General features: G+C 44.7%; 1 protein-coding gene across 6 annotated transcripts in view; it reads left to right on the top strand.

Moving 5' to 3' along the window:
- Nbr1 (NBR1 autophagy cargo receptor) overlaps positions 1–12,689 on the top strand; it is a 32,009-nt gene that overhangs the window by 12,690 nt on the left and 6,630 nt on the right. For 3 of the 6 annotated variants that reach the window (XM_028856886.2, XM_028856885.2, XM_028856890.2), the window contains exons 7-19: positions 784–981; positions 2,105–2,182; positions 2,481–2,659; positions 3,141–3,308; positions 4,460–4,669; positions 5,615–5,774; positions 5,858–6,148; positions 7,366–7,515; positions 8,516–8,591; positions 9,028–9,138; positions 9,391–9,555; positions 10,142–10,216; positions 12,044–12,446. In XM_028856886.2, the coding sequence (XP_028712719.1) occupies positions 784–981; positions 2,105–2,182; positions 2,481–2,659; positions 3,141–3,308; positions 4,460–4,669; positions 5,615–5,774; positions 5,858–6,148; positions 7,366–7,515; positions 8,516–8,591; positions 9,028–9,138; positions 9,391–9,555; positions 10,142–10,216; positions 12,044–12,446 (2,264 nt within the window). The remainder of the gene's footprint in view (positions 1–783; positions 982–2,104; positions 2,183–2,480; positions 2,660–3,140; positions 3,309–4,459; positions 4,670–5,614; positions 5,775–5,857; positions 6,149–7,365; positions 7,516–8,515; positions 8,592–9,027; positions 9,139–9,390; positions 9,556–10,141; positions 10,217–12,043; positions 12,447–12,689) is intronic. The other 3 variants (XM_037201136.1, XM_028856887.2, XM_028856888.2) reach the window with 3 other exon arrangements.

Here is a 12,689-nt window from a genome sequence, read left to right as displayed (position 1 = left end):
AGTGAAAAGTAAATGCTTAGCTATAGAGCATAGCTTTAAGTTTCCGTGATTAGTGCTAGTCTGGAATTGAGTTTTGTGTTTTAGAAAGTTGAGATTAGAGTTAATACCTTATAGAACAACCAGTTAAAAGCCAGACTTGGTAGTGTACACCTATAATTGTAGTAATTAGGAGGTGAAACAGGAAGACCTTGAAGCAGGGGTCACCCCAGGCAGACTCCATGTCAAAACAGACAGACAAGAAAATTAAAGGAGAACCTTGTTAATGGAAAAATCTCACATAGAAATTTCCTCAAATTTTAACATAATAAAGCCATTTGTAGTTAATATTCTTTATATTCTTAACATCAGGCTAGATATTAATGTGGAGGTTGACTGTCTTGTCTCTATCCAAAGCCCTTGGAACCTGACATGCCTCTACTTGTGTGGGTGGGGAGTGGCAATATTTGTACATTCATAATGAGATATCTTAGGAATGGGTCCCAAGACTAAATTTGAAATTTATTTGTCTCATACTTTATATAGTCTACAGGTAATTTTCTGTAGTTTTCTTAGTATACAATAGTTTGATTACTACTGATCATAAAATGCCAGGTGCTAGTTTTCCACTTCTGGCATCATGTCATTACCCCAGAGGTTTAGTGCTCAACCTGTTCTTTAGAAATGCAAACAAAAATCATGGCATAGTTTACTATACTTCTGTATTTCCATGCTTTGACGTTTCATTTGGAAAACGAAGTGAGGTGTATTTTTATTTTGTAACGTGCTCTTGTAACACACTTTCAGATGGCTATCCTTAAGCAAGGAAACCTACTACAGATGCAAGTCCATGAAGGGCACCATGTTGTAGACGAAGCATTCCCTCAAATTGTAGTAGAAAAGCAAGCGCCTGCCAGGAAAGGGAAGAAGCCGCTTGCACATTATTCTTCAGTGGTGAGAGTCTTGGGACCAGATGTGAAGACCGCAGAGGAGCCTGTGGCACAGGTATGCAGAGGGTGGGCCTGTCCTCCCAACTCTAACCTTTATTGTCGTTGTCTCTTACACACCGTTTGCATAGTCATCCAAGATTTGGGCAGGGAGCCTGGGGAGGTAGCGTTGCAAACACAAGAGCCTGAGTTTGATCCCCAGAACCCTTATTTAAAAAAGAAAAAAACAACAAAAGCTGGAAAGATGGCTTATTGGGTAAAGAGGTTGTGCAAGCATTAAATACATGAGTTCAAATCCCCCGCGTTCACATAAAGTCAGACATAGTGTCATGTCTGTAAACCTGATGTATCTGTAATCCCAGTGTTCCTGTGGCAAGATGGAAAGCAGAGACGAGGATTTCTGAATCACAGGCCAGCTAGCTTGGCATGTGCAGTGGTGAACAACAAAAGAGGTCCTCTCTCACACAAAGTGGAAGGCCAGAACCAGCATCCACTGCTGTCCTGATCTCCACATACATGCCTGTACTCACAAAAGAGCCTGGTGTGCTGCCTATGTGTAATCTCAGCACCGAAGGGGCGCAGAAAGGAGCCTTGGAGGTGACAGGCCAGGCAGCCTTGCCTAGTTGGCTGTTTCCAGGCCAGTAAGTGACTCTGCCTCAAAGAGACAAAGGCAAACAGTGCCTGAGGAATAACCCCCAAGGTTGTGCTCAGCCTCCGCATGTGAGCACACTGCATACACATGTTCACAAAGACTGGGGGTTATGTCCACCATTGGGATCTGAAGAACTGGCATCTCTGGTTTACTCTGGAGAAAGAGAAGAAACTAGAAAACACTTTTTATTTTTCTCTTGTGTTCTTTCACACTGTAATATTTTCTTGAAGATTTATTTATTGTGTATACAGTATTCTGCCTGCATGTATGCCTGCACATCAGAAGAGGGTACCAGATCTTCTTATAGATGGTTGTGAGCCACGATGACACTGCTGAGAATTGAACTTGGGACCTTTGGAAGAGCAGCCAGTTCTCTTAACCTTTGAGCCATCTCTCTAGCCCCTCACACTGTAACTTTTAAAAACTACATACTTACGATATTTGATAAAAGAAACCTGAAAATAAGACATTTTCGAAGAATTACTTTTGAAAAATAACTTTCAAGGTCTTGGGTTGTATTTTCTCACAGCCATGTCCACGTGTTCCTTGTGACACGGACCACCCTCATGAGAAGCCCCCAGACTGGTTCACAAGCTACCTGGAAACGGTGAGTGTTCTCTCCAACTTGGGTTTTAGCAGCTCTGTTGGCACAGGGAGAAAGTTGAACCCAGATGGCTGCGGCCGCTGCTGTGGGTGAAAGGCAAATGGCAGCTGGTAATTTCCAGACACAATCAGCTTAGCCATGAAAGGAAGAGACCTGTAACATCTCTGTTCATCCCTCCAGCAGCCGTCAGCCATGTTCTTAAGTATCACCAGAGACAGGGACACTTGAGGTTTGCTGTTCTCTTCTCACTTTGTCCAGTGCTGGAACTGAGTTTTCCCCCACCTTCTGCTCTGCCTTGTAGTTCAGAGAACAGGTAGTTAAGGAAACTGTTGAGAAGCTTGAACAGAGGTTGCGGGAGAAGCTATTCCTCCAGAAGTCGGCCTCCGAAGTCTCGATGCCTGTTCCAAAGGACCAGTTCAACTGGCATCTTGCTTGCAGTCACTGCTACAGAAGGATCATAGGTGTGCGTTACCAGTGCAGGTAAGTGATTCCTGTGTAGAGGCAGGGTCTGTCCTAGCGTTCTGGGTACTTGAAGGGAAGCTGGACATCTTCTGTCTTTGAGCAGTGGGTGATGTGGCTTGGATTTGGAAGCACAAACTACTTCTCATTTTGTGAAATGTGTACATGTCTTGTGGGATATGTAACTGGAAACTATTACAAGTGCTTTTCATTTACACATTTGAATGAACAGAATCAGGCAAAATTAAGTTCCCTCAGTCAAAATTGGATCACTAAGGATAGACCCCTCCCCTTGGTCAAAACATTCTTGTATCTTCTTCCTATAAACTATTTCATGAAGATAGGTGTGATTAGGAGTTACTCTTGTCGTTTTAGCATAGGCTCCACATAACCAAGTCACCAACTTGCTGGTCATGGAGCAGATATAAAGTGTGATCTTGTTCCCCTCTACTTCAGGGACTTCCTGCTGTGACGTTTTCACTGTGTTGTTCTTTTCACACAGCGTGTGCCCAGCCTACAACCTTTGTGAAGATTGTGAAGGGGGGCCGTATGCCCATAGCCGTAGCCACGTCCTGCTAAAGTTTCGGAAACCTGTTGTGGTTCCCTCCGACCCATTTTCCCACTTAAAGGGTCCCGCTCCTCGTCTGCCTCCTGCTCTTGAACAAATCAGGTAAAGCCATACACTTGTGGGTGCTCTTCTGCTTGACTTCTTGATTCTGCTGACACAACATGCTGATGTTAAAAACATCTGATGTAAGCCAGGCAGTGGTAGTGCACGCCTTTAATCCCAGCACCTGGAAGACAGAGGCAGGCAGATTGCTGCTTTCGAGACTAGCCTGGTCTACAGAGTGAGTTCCAGGATAGCAAGGACTATACAGAGAAACCCTGTCTTGAAAAAAACATTACCTGATTTGTGCTGGAGAGATGGCTCAGTGGTTAGGAGCACTAAGAGTACTTGATGCTTTTGTGGAGGAACCTGGATTCAGTTCCCAGCACCCACATAGCAGCTCACAAACCATCTAACACTCCGGTTCCAGGGGATCTGATATCCATCTCTAGCCTCTGTGAGCATCAGGCACACATGTGGTACACATACAAACATACAGGCATATGCTCATACACATGAATTAAAAATAAATAAATCGGGGGGCTGGAGAGATGGCTCAGAGGTTAAGAGCACTGGCTGCTCTTCCAGAGGTCCTGAGTTCAATTCCCAGCAACCACATGGTGGCTCACTACCATCTGTAATGAGATCTGGCGCCCTCCTCTGTATTCATAATAAATAAATAAATCTTTAAAAAAATAAATAAATAAATCGGGGCTGGAGAGATGACTCAGTAGTTAAGACTGCTCTTCCAGAGGTCCTGAGTTCAATTCCCAGCAAACACATGGTGGCTCACAACCATCTGTCATGAGATCTGGTGCCCTCTTCTGGCAAAATCTTATGTGCAAAGAAATCTTGTGTGCAAAATCTTGTGTGCAAATAAATAAATAAATCTTTAAAAAAAAAATATTTGAGATGCCCAGCATTCAGAACTGTCCTGAGTTCCAAGCTGGACTGAGCTATATAGTGAGACCATCTCAAAACAAAAGAAAAATGCATTGATATTATATAATATCACAAAATCGCTGATAGTCTCCTTATTTTGCTCCTTTTCAATTGATGTGTAATAATGAAACAGTTGTCTGATTTTCATCAAGTGGAAATGATGACTATAAAAGAAATTAAGAAACTAGATGCTAGCCATTGCTGGATTTACTTAGCTTCAAATTGCCTCGAGGTTTTTTTGTGTTTCAAGACATTCATTCATTATCCCACAGGATCCAGAAACATGTGGATAAGAACTTTGTGAAAGCAGAAAAGCAAAGGTTGCGTGCTGAGAAGAAACAGCGGAAAGCAGAGGTCAAGGAGCTTAAAAAGCAGCTTAAACTCCACAGGAAGATTCATTTGTGGAATTCAATCCATGGACTCCAGAGTCCCAGGTCCCCTTTAGGCCGACCTGAGAGCTTGCTGCAGTCCAACGCCCTGATGTAAGGCCCGGGCCAGCGGGAGTGTGGCTTGGGCTAGCTCTCGAAGGCTGAAGCCATCCTGTGTCTTACCTGTTGTGTCTCCTAGCACTCACCTGTTCCAAGCTTCCCGTTGTCTGGTCCAGGCTGGTTCAGGAGTTATTTCTGACACTCGCTTTGATGCCTTATTCAGAAAGCATAATAAATGCTAGAGAGTATTAAGACTTTGAATGGGGGTGGCTCAGACTTCTCTTAGAATGGGGGTGGCTCAGACTTCTCTTAGAATGGGGTGGCTCAGACTTCTCTTCTCTGGAGGCAATCTGGCTGGATTGGAAGCAAAAGAACAAGTTTCCATTTGTATTTATGGACACTTTTAATTATCCCTTAAGGCATCGTGTCTGTTTTCTAGCCTGGAGTTTGATTCCTAGCACTACCTTTTACACACATGTATGCACACAAGATTTTTATTAGTCTTAATTTTTGTTTTATTTATTTATGGTTTTTCAGGACAGAGTTTCTGTGTAACAGCCCTGGCTCTCCTAGAACTCGCTCTGTAAACCAGGCTGGCCTTGAACTCACAGAGATCTGCCTGCCTCTGCTTCCTGAGTCCTGGGATTAAAGGTGTACACCACCACCACCCGGCTATTATTGTATTTATTAGTGCACATGTGTGTGTAGACACACGTGTGCCATGACATGCATGTTGAGGTCAAAGAACTTTGTGGAGTCAGTTCTCTTTTCTCTAACCTTTGTTCATTCTGGGGATTGAACTCAGGTCACTCACTCTGGCTGGTGTGGCAAGTACTTTTCCCTGCTGAGCCTTCTCATGGGACCTAATTAGTGTTAGTTTTTAAGGCAAATGTATTAGTGCATCCTTAAAAAGCAGTCAGCCTCTTGAATCACAGTGGGACGTGTTCAGAAGCCATCATACCCAACAGCAGGTAACTAAGCATCTGGATTTCTGTCCAGGCTTCCTTTGCAGCCCTGTGCCCCAGTTATGCCAACGCTCAGTGCAGCATTTGTGGATGAGAATTTGCCTGACGGGACGCATCTTCAGCCAGGAACCAAGTTTATCAAACACTGGAGGATGAAAAACACAGGAAATGTGAAGTGGAGTGCGGACACAAAGGTATGTTTTTGCTCACTAAATGGAAAGACAGTGACGCACAGTAGCAAAGGACATGGTGACAAGCTTTCTCTTGTTCTTTTCAGCTCAAGTTCATGTGGGGAAACTTGACATTGGCTTCTGCAGAAAAGAAGGATGTTGTGGTTCCCTGCTTGAAGGCTGGCCATGTGGGAGTTGTGTCTGTGGAGTTCATCGCTCCAACCTTAGAGGGAACATACACTTCGCATTGGCGTCTTTCGCACAAAGGCCAGCAGTTTGGGCCTCGGGTCTGGTGCAGTATCATAGTGGATTCTTTCCCCTCTTCTGATAGCCCTGATAACGTGGAAAGGGGCATGATCACCTCAATCAAAGCTGATGATCTCACCTGTGAGCAAGAGGTGAGCACTTACACTGTCAGCCTTGCCCCAGTTACCAGATTATTTCCTCAGTCATGGGGAACGTCCAGCTTTGTGACACAGGCCTATATTCCATGCATGAGAGGCTGAAGCAAGAGTATTGCGAGTTTGAGGCTAGCTCTTGCTAAGGACTGACACAGACAGACCCTGGGAACCTGAACCTAAAAAAACTCATTCATAGCTTGCTATTCTTCCAGACTTTCTGGAAGTTTACTGTTTCTGAGTTTTCCATCACCTTGACAAAATACTTGAGATAATTAATGTACAAAGAGAATGAGTTCTTTTGGTTCACAGTTTTAGAGCTTCTGGTCCATGATTAGACAGACCTATTGCTGTAGGCCTCTAGTAGAGGTATTAGACTGTACTGGCAGAGAGAGAGAGCCACTCAAGGCCAGGAAGAAAAGAGGAAGGGACCAGAGTCCCAACATGCCCACGGTGACCTAAGGACCTCAGAGAAGGCTCCCCCTTGTGTTTATTGTCTAGTAATACCATGCCTCTAGAGGTCAAGCTTTACGTTTTTTGAGACAGGGTTCTCTGTGTAGCCGTGACTGTCCTAGAACTCGCTCTGTAGACCAGGTTGGCCTCAAAGTCAGAGATCCTCTTGCCTCTGCCTCCTAAGTGCTGAGTTTAAAGGCTAGTGTGCTGGATTAAAGTTGTGTACCACTACTGCCCAGCTTAGGGGCCAAGGTTTTAACACATGGGATTTGGGGGATATTCTTCCCTCCAGTACATTTTTGTGCTGGTGTTTGGCCTAGTCTTCAAGGTGTGTAGCGTCCTTAGGGTTGGTTCAGGCAGCCCCTAAGGGCTACTGTCTGTGATGGTGCTTGCTGCACCAGGGGAGGAAGGGCTGCCTGGCCTGCCTGTGAACTGGTGGCTTTCCCCTTCACATTCGTCTCCTAGAGTCCCCTGTGTGTTTGTTCCCTGGTACCAGTGCCATCTAGACCTGCCTGTTAACTTGCTGCCTTCATCTGTTCCTTTTGTTAGTGGAGCTAATGAGTGTTAATGTCCTGGTTTGAGCTAACTACTTTTTGGAACAGTATATGAACTCTTCACTATTTCTGCAGCTTTTCTAGAAGTCTAAATTAAAATTAAAAATTGAATGAGAAGGTTCTACTGTGTTTTTATTTTAGGGGTGACATGTCAGCTGGTACCCGAGCTCTGTTGAGGTCCTAAAATGCCCCCATTATTTGTCTCCATAGGAAGCTTTTCTTCTTGCTGAAGACGAGATTCCGTTGGCTGAAGTGAGGAAGCAGATAGAAGGGACAGGAAACAGTATCTCCCAGAAGACACAGAACGTCACCAATGGGAGAGAACTGTACATTCCGTCTGTGGACCTTCTAACTGCCCAGGTAAACAGTCAGCACTTTGGGGGACAAGGGAAGGTGGATAGATAGCCATACATGCTTCTGGGCAGGCTTAATCCAGTCAGCTATATTTAGTGAGAGTGAGGTCATCTATGGAGCAAGTTTGTGAAATGTTTCTTCATGAGTTGGAAGCTCAGGCTTGTGCTTCCCCACAACTTCCCTCTAGTGGCCTCTTCATATTAGGTAGCCTGGTTCACTCGCCTACCCACTGTTTCCTCTCTATTAAGATCAATCCACGTGGGGCTGGAGAGATGGCTCAGAGGTTAAGAGCACTGACTGCTCTTCTAGAGGTCCTGAGTTCAATTCCCAGCACCCACATGGTGGCTCACAACCATCCGTAATGAGATCTGGTTCCTTCTTCTGGCGTGGAAAGTTACATGGTGGCAGAATGTTGTATAATATAATAAATAAATAAATAAATAAATCTTAAAAAAAAAAAAAGATCAATCCATGTGAGTATTTAATGGGTAATAGGGATTTATTAAGATATAAATTGAGGGGGCTGGAGAGATGGCTCAGAGGTTAAGAGCACTAGCTGTTCTTCCAGAGGTTCTGAGTTCAATTCCCAGTAACCACATGGTGGCTCACAACCATCTGTAATGAGATCTGGCGCCCTGTTCTGGCCATGCAGACACAGCACTGTATACTAAATAAATAAATAAATCTTTTTTAAAAAAAAAAGAGATATATAAATTGAGGAAATACACTCACGAATACAGAACGGAGTAGACAGCTAAAGTTGTCCTCTGATCTGACCAGGAGTGAATCTACCTTGAAGGCAGGAGCAGGGAGAAGGGGCATATGATGATTCTCTCTCCTCCCTGCTAGTTAGACATTTGAGAATATTGGTTCCCATTGAACTCTTTTTAGTTTCACTTGATTGAGGAGGGGCATGAATTTGAACAGAATTGAATCCAGGCAATGTACAGAAGGGCTGTAGGTCCAGTTGCAACAGACATCTTTATTTGGCCATCTCTTTTTCTAGGACCTGCTGTCCTTTGAGCTGCTGGATATAAACATTGTCCAAGAATTGGAGAGAGTGCCCCACAACACCCCTGTGGGTAAGCATGTCTTGGCTCATCGTGTTTAGGTGCTGGTATTACGGTCTGAGGCCCAGTAGGGTGAGGAGTTCTCCCATGAGATAGTGAAGCTGCACCCATGGTCCATCTCTTTTCCCTGTCGTCTGTCACAGCGCCACAGTACAATGTGTGCAGGACTTCCTTATTGTAAAGGAACCCTCTTCATTTCTCTCCCTTTGTTCCTTCCTTCATGGTTTTGTATATGGCTTTGACCTGCTATGCCATTTACTTGTTTGTGACCCAGCATTGATTGGTCAGAGCTAGTTGCATTTCTGGTGATCTGGAGAAGTTCTTTATGACAGGTGGTGGAGCATATTTAGGTTTATTTTAACTCCACAGGAAGCAAGAAACCTACAGACTGCTGCTTCTGGACACATGCTTTTTCTCAGTTGATGGTTTTCCTGTCTTCATTCTCCAGATATGACTCCCTGCATGTCTCCTCTGCCACATGACAGTCCTTTAATAGAGAAGCCAGGCTTGGGGCAGATACAGGAAGAGAGTGAAGGGGCGGGATTTAAAGCACTTCCTGGTAAGGGGTTAAATATCTGTAAAGCACTTGTACCTTCCCTTCCCATTCCATACCTATTTTCATACACCCATTCCTCATTAACTTTACCTCAGCATGCAAATTGATTCCTGTAGCATCTCTTGCTCTTTCTCAGTCTTCCCTAATGACAGCAAGAGCAGCTATTCATACCGCACCTAGGTTTAATATGCAGTGATTGATGAAGCTCTCAACTCTTTAAACATTAAGTACAGACAAGCTTTGTGTTTCTTTCAGATTCCACTCTATCAGCAAAGAGGAAGACTGAGGCCCCTGCTTCAGTGGAAGAAACAGAGGAAGACCTGAGTGGGACCCAGTTTGTGTGTGAGACTGTAATCCGATCCCTTACCTTGGATGCGGCTCCAGACCACAACCCTCCTTGTAGGCAGAGGTCCCTGCCAAGTGAGTGTCCCTACATTTCCACCAGCTAGCAAGGTGGTACCTGAATAGTGAGAGGGGAGGGAGACTGGTGTTTGTTGGAAACTGATCACATTGATCATTCTTTTTGTTTTGTTTTGTTTAAAATTGAATTTAATGATTTCATTTTTCTTTATGAAATAGCAAATAAAAATCTGTGACAAGTTGAGAGTCTGGGAAAGCAAGGAAAATGCTTCACGTTTAACTTCCTCTGACAGTCTTTGCCTTGCAGCTTTTATTGTGCGGTTCCCTACACATGCGTGGCCTCTTTGGCTTGCAAAGGAGGCAAATTAATCCCAGACATGAGTCCCATCTAATGACAGCAAGGTGTTATCATTTTATCTGGAGTCAGCTGGGGTTGGGGGCACATACACAGGCGAGACCTGCGGAGTCTGCCAGGAGCCCCTGGCTGTTAGACTTCAGATGTAGGGTGACCGCCATCCTGTGTCCAAATGGCTCATAGCACTTAACTTCAGGAGGAGGCTCACAGGCAAGCTCTGAAATGGTGTATACATTGATCATTCTTATTAGAGCACCAAGAACAAAGAAGCCACTCCACTTTGTTTCTCAGGGGAATTCCAGCTGCAGTCCACAGAGGAACAGCAGCCAGCTGTGCCGCCTGGATTCTGCAGAAAGGATTCTTCCTGTAAGTTGACAGCTCCTCAGCAGAAGCGCCCGTTGGCAACGGAGCCCTCTGCTTTCTTCCAAGGGCAGCAATCTGAAAAATGTGGGACGACACAGAGCACCAGACTGCTTCCCAGGGTTAAATTCTACCATAAAAAAATACCTTCGTCACAGGACTGATAGCGCATGCCTTTGATCACAGCACTCAGAAGGGAGAAGCAAGCAGAACTCAGGTTCAAGGCCAGCATGGTCTATATGGAGAGTTTCAGGACAGTCACAGCTACACAGAGAAACCCTGTCTTAAAAAACAAACAAACGGAAACCACCTTCATGGGTTCTGGTGGTGGCTGCTGATAGTCTTACAAGCACGAGGAGGTCAGCTCAGTCCCTAGCACCCACCTAAAAATCATGTGGCAGACCTGTTGCAAACAGTAGGGCAGATGGACAGACATTTTAGCATGTGCCTTTAATCCTAGCACTTGAGCTACAGATGTAAGCAGTCTCTTGAGTTTGAGGCCAGCTACAAAGTGAAACATTGTCTCAAAAGAAAATGGGGGGATGGCTTCTAGGGAACTACACTCAGTGTTGACCTTTTCTCTGTCCTCCATTCACAGTCCAGTTATCTACCTGTGCACTTACACATACACAACCTACTAGTTCACAACAGACTACTAGTACCAAATTAGTAGAACCAGTACTATATGTCTCAAAAACTACCCAAAAATTCAGTTTCTGGTACATAATAACAATAATACCAAATTTGAGGGCGTAGGGAAGGGCTTAGTGGGTAAGAGTCCTTGCTGTGTAAGCAAGATGACCTAAATCTGAGTCCTCGGTACTCACCTAAAATCTACACAGAGCCCTTCTGTCTGCTTGTCACCCCAGCATCGGGGAACTGAGACAGGCAGATCCTGGAGCTCATAGCCAGCCAGCCTAACCAAAATGCTGAGCTTCAGGTGAAGTAAGAGAGCCTTTGTCTCTAATAAGGTGTAAAACAATAAAGGAAGACCCTTGATAGCCTCCCTGACCTACACACAGAGACATGAACAGGTGTAAATAATAGGTACCATACACTCAAAAAAAATTCATCTATATATACCTTTAATCAAAATTGTCCTATTTTTGCTTAAAGTGAACACATACATATGAATACTTTTTTACACATATGTACAAAAAGCAGAAAGGTGTGGAAAGATAAACCAAATTGTTCATAAGTGCTACTCTGATGTGATCTTGGGGCACCTTTCTACCCACCCCCGTAATTTTCTTGTGTTCTCCTCTGACTGTGCATCACTTTCTCAGGAGAAGGAAAGCAAGCATATAACCTGAAGTGCTTACCACGTGACACCTTTTCAGAGCCTGATAGATAGCTACCTTACAAGTTGTGATAAAGCTTTATCTCAGGGCATGGAGAGATGGCTCAGAGGTTAAGAGCGTTGACTGCTCTTCCACAGGTCCTGAGTTCAATTCCCAGCAACCATGTGGTGGCTCACAACCATCTACAATAAGATCTTATGCCCTCTTTTAACAAAATCAACCAAAAAGCTTTATCTCGGTCTGTTAGCTGTCCTAATGAATAGAAAAGGGGACTGTAAGACTCACAGTGCTCATAGGAAGCCTGGCTGTTTCTGCCCACAGACCTGTTTCTGCTGACTTCTGTTCTATTTCTTTTGGCATGATCTTGAAACATAGAATACAGTTAAGGCTTCAGCAGCAGCAGCCCATTCCTCTGGTTCTTTCCATTCTGGCTTTTCTGCTAGTTCTTGACTCACAAGGCCTTGCCAAGTGAGTGCAGCACTGAGGTTTGTCGCTAAGCCTTTTCCTTCACGGGGTTACTTTTGTTCCTTAGTGAAATTTGCCTTGCCTGAAGAAGGACCACTTGGAGATGAGAGGGAAGAGATTGTCCACATTGCTGAGGAGGAAGAAGAGGAGCTCCAAGATGAAGTTGAAAGTCAGTCTTCTGCTTCCTCTGAAGATTACATCATCATCCTGCCTGAGTGCTTTGACACCAGCCGCCCCCTGGGGGACTCCATGTACAGCTCTGCACTCTCACAGCCAGGCCTGGAGCGAGGGGCTGAAGGCCAACCTGGGATCGAGGCTGGGCAGGAACCAGCTGAGGCCTTAGAGAGACTCCCTGAAGGGGAGAGCCAGCCACAGGAGCAGAGCATAAGTGACATCCTCACGACCTCACAGACGCTGGACACAGTGCCCCTCGTCCCCGAGGTGGTGGGACTTCCACCCCCACTGTCCAGGTACCACTCAGCACCCCTTAGCTGTCCTGTTCTTCAGAGGTGAAATAACCAGCTTAATCTCCAAACTTAGATAAATAAAGGACATTTAATTTCTCAGCATTTGTGAATTTGGGATTTAAACAAATGTTTGTTTTAGTTGACCTTACTTACATGAGCATCTGTGCACTTATTTTAAGAGAAAAATCTTCAAACACATTTCTGGACCTTCCCTTCATGTTTGATTCTTGAGTTGAATGAAGGTGA

The sequence above is a fragment of the Peromyscus leucopus genome, chromosome 8b (assembly GCF_004664715.2).
Source record: "Peromyscus leucopus breed LL Stock chromosome 8b, UCI_PerLeu_2.1, whole genome shotgun sequence".
Lineage (NCBI taxonomy): Eukaryota > Metazoa > Chordata > Mammalia > Rodentia > Cricetidae > Peromyscus > Peromyscus leucopus.
This window is presented reverse-complemented; position numbering and strand designations above follow the sequence as displayed.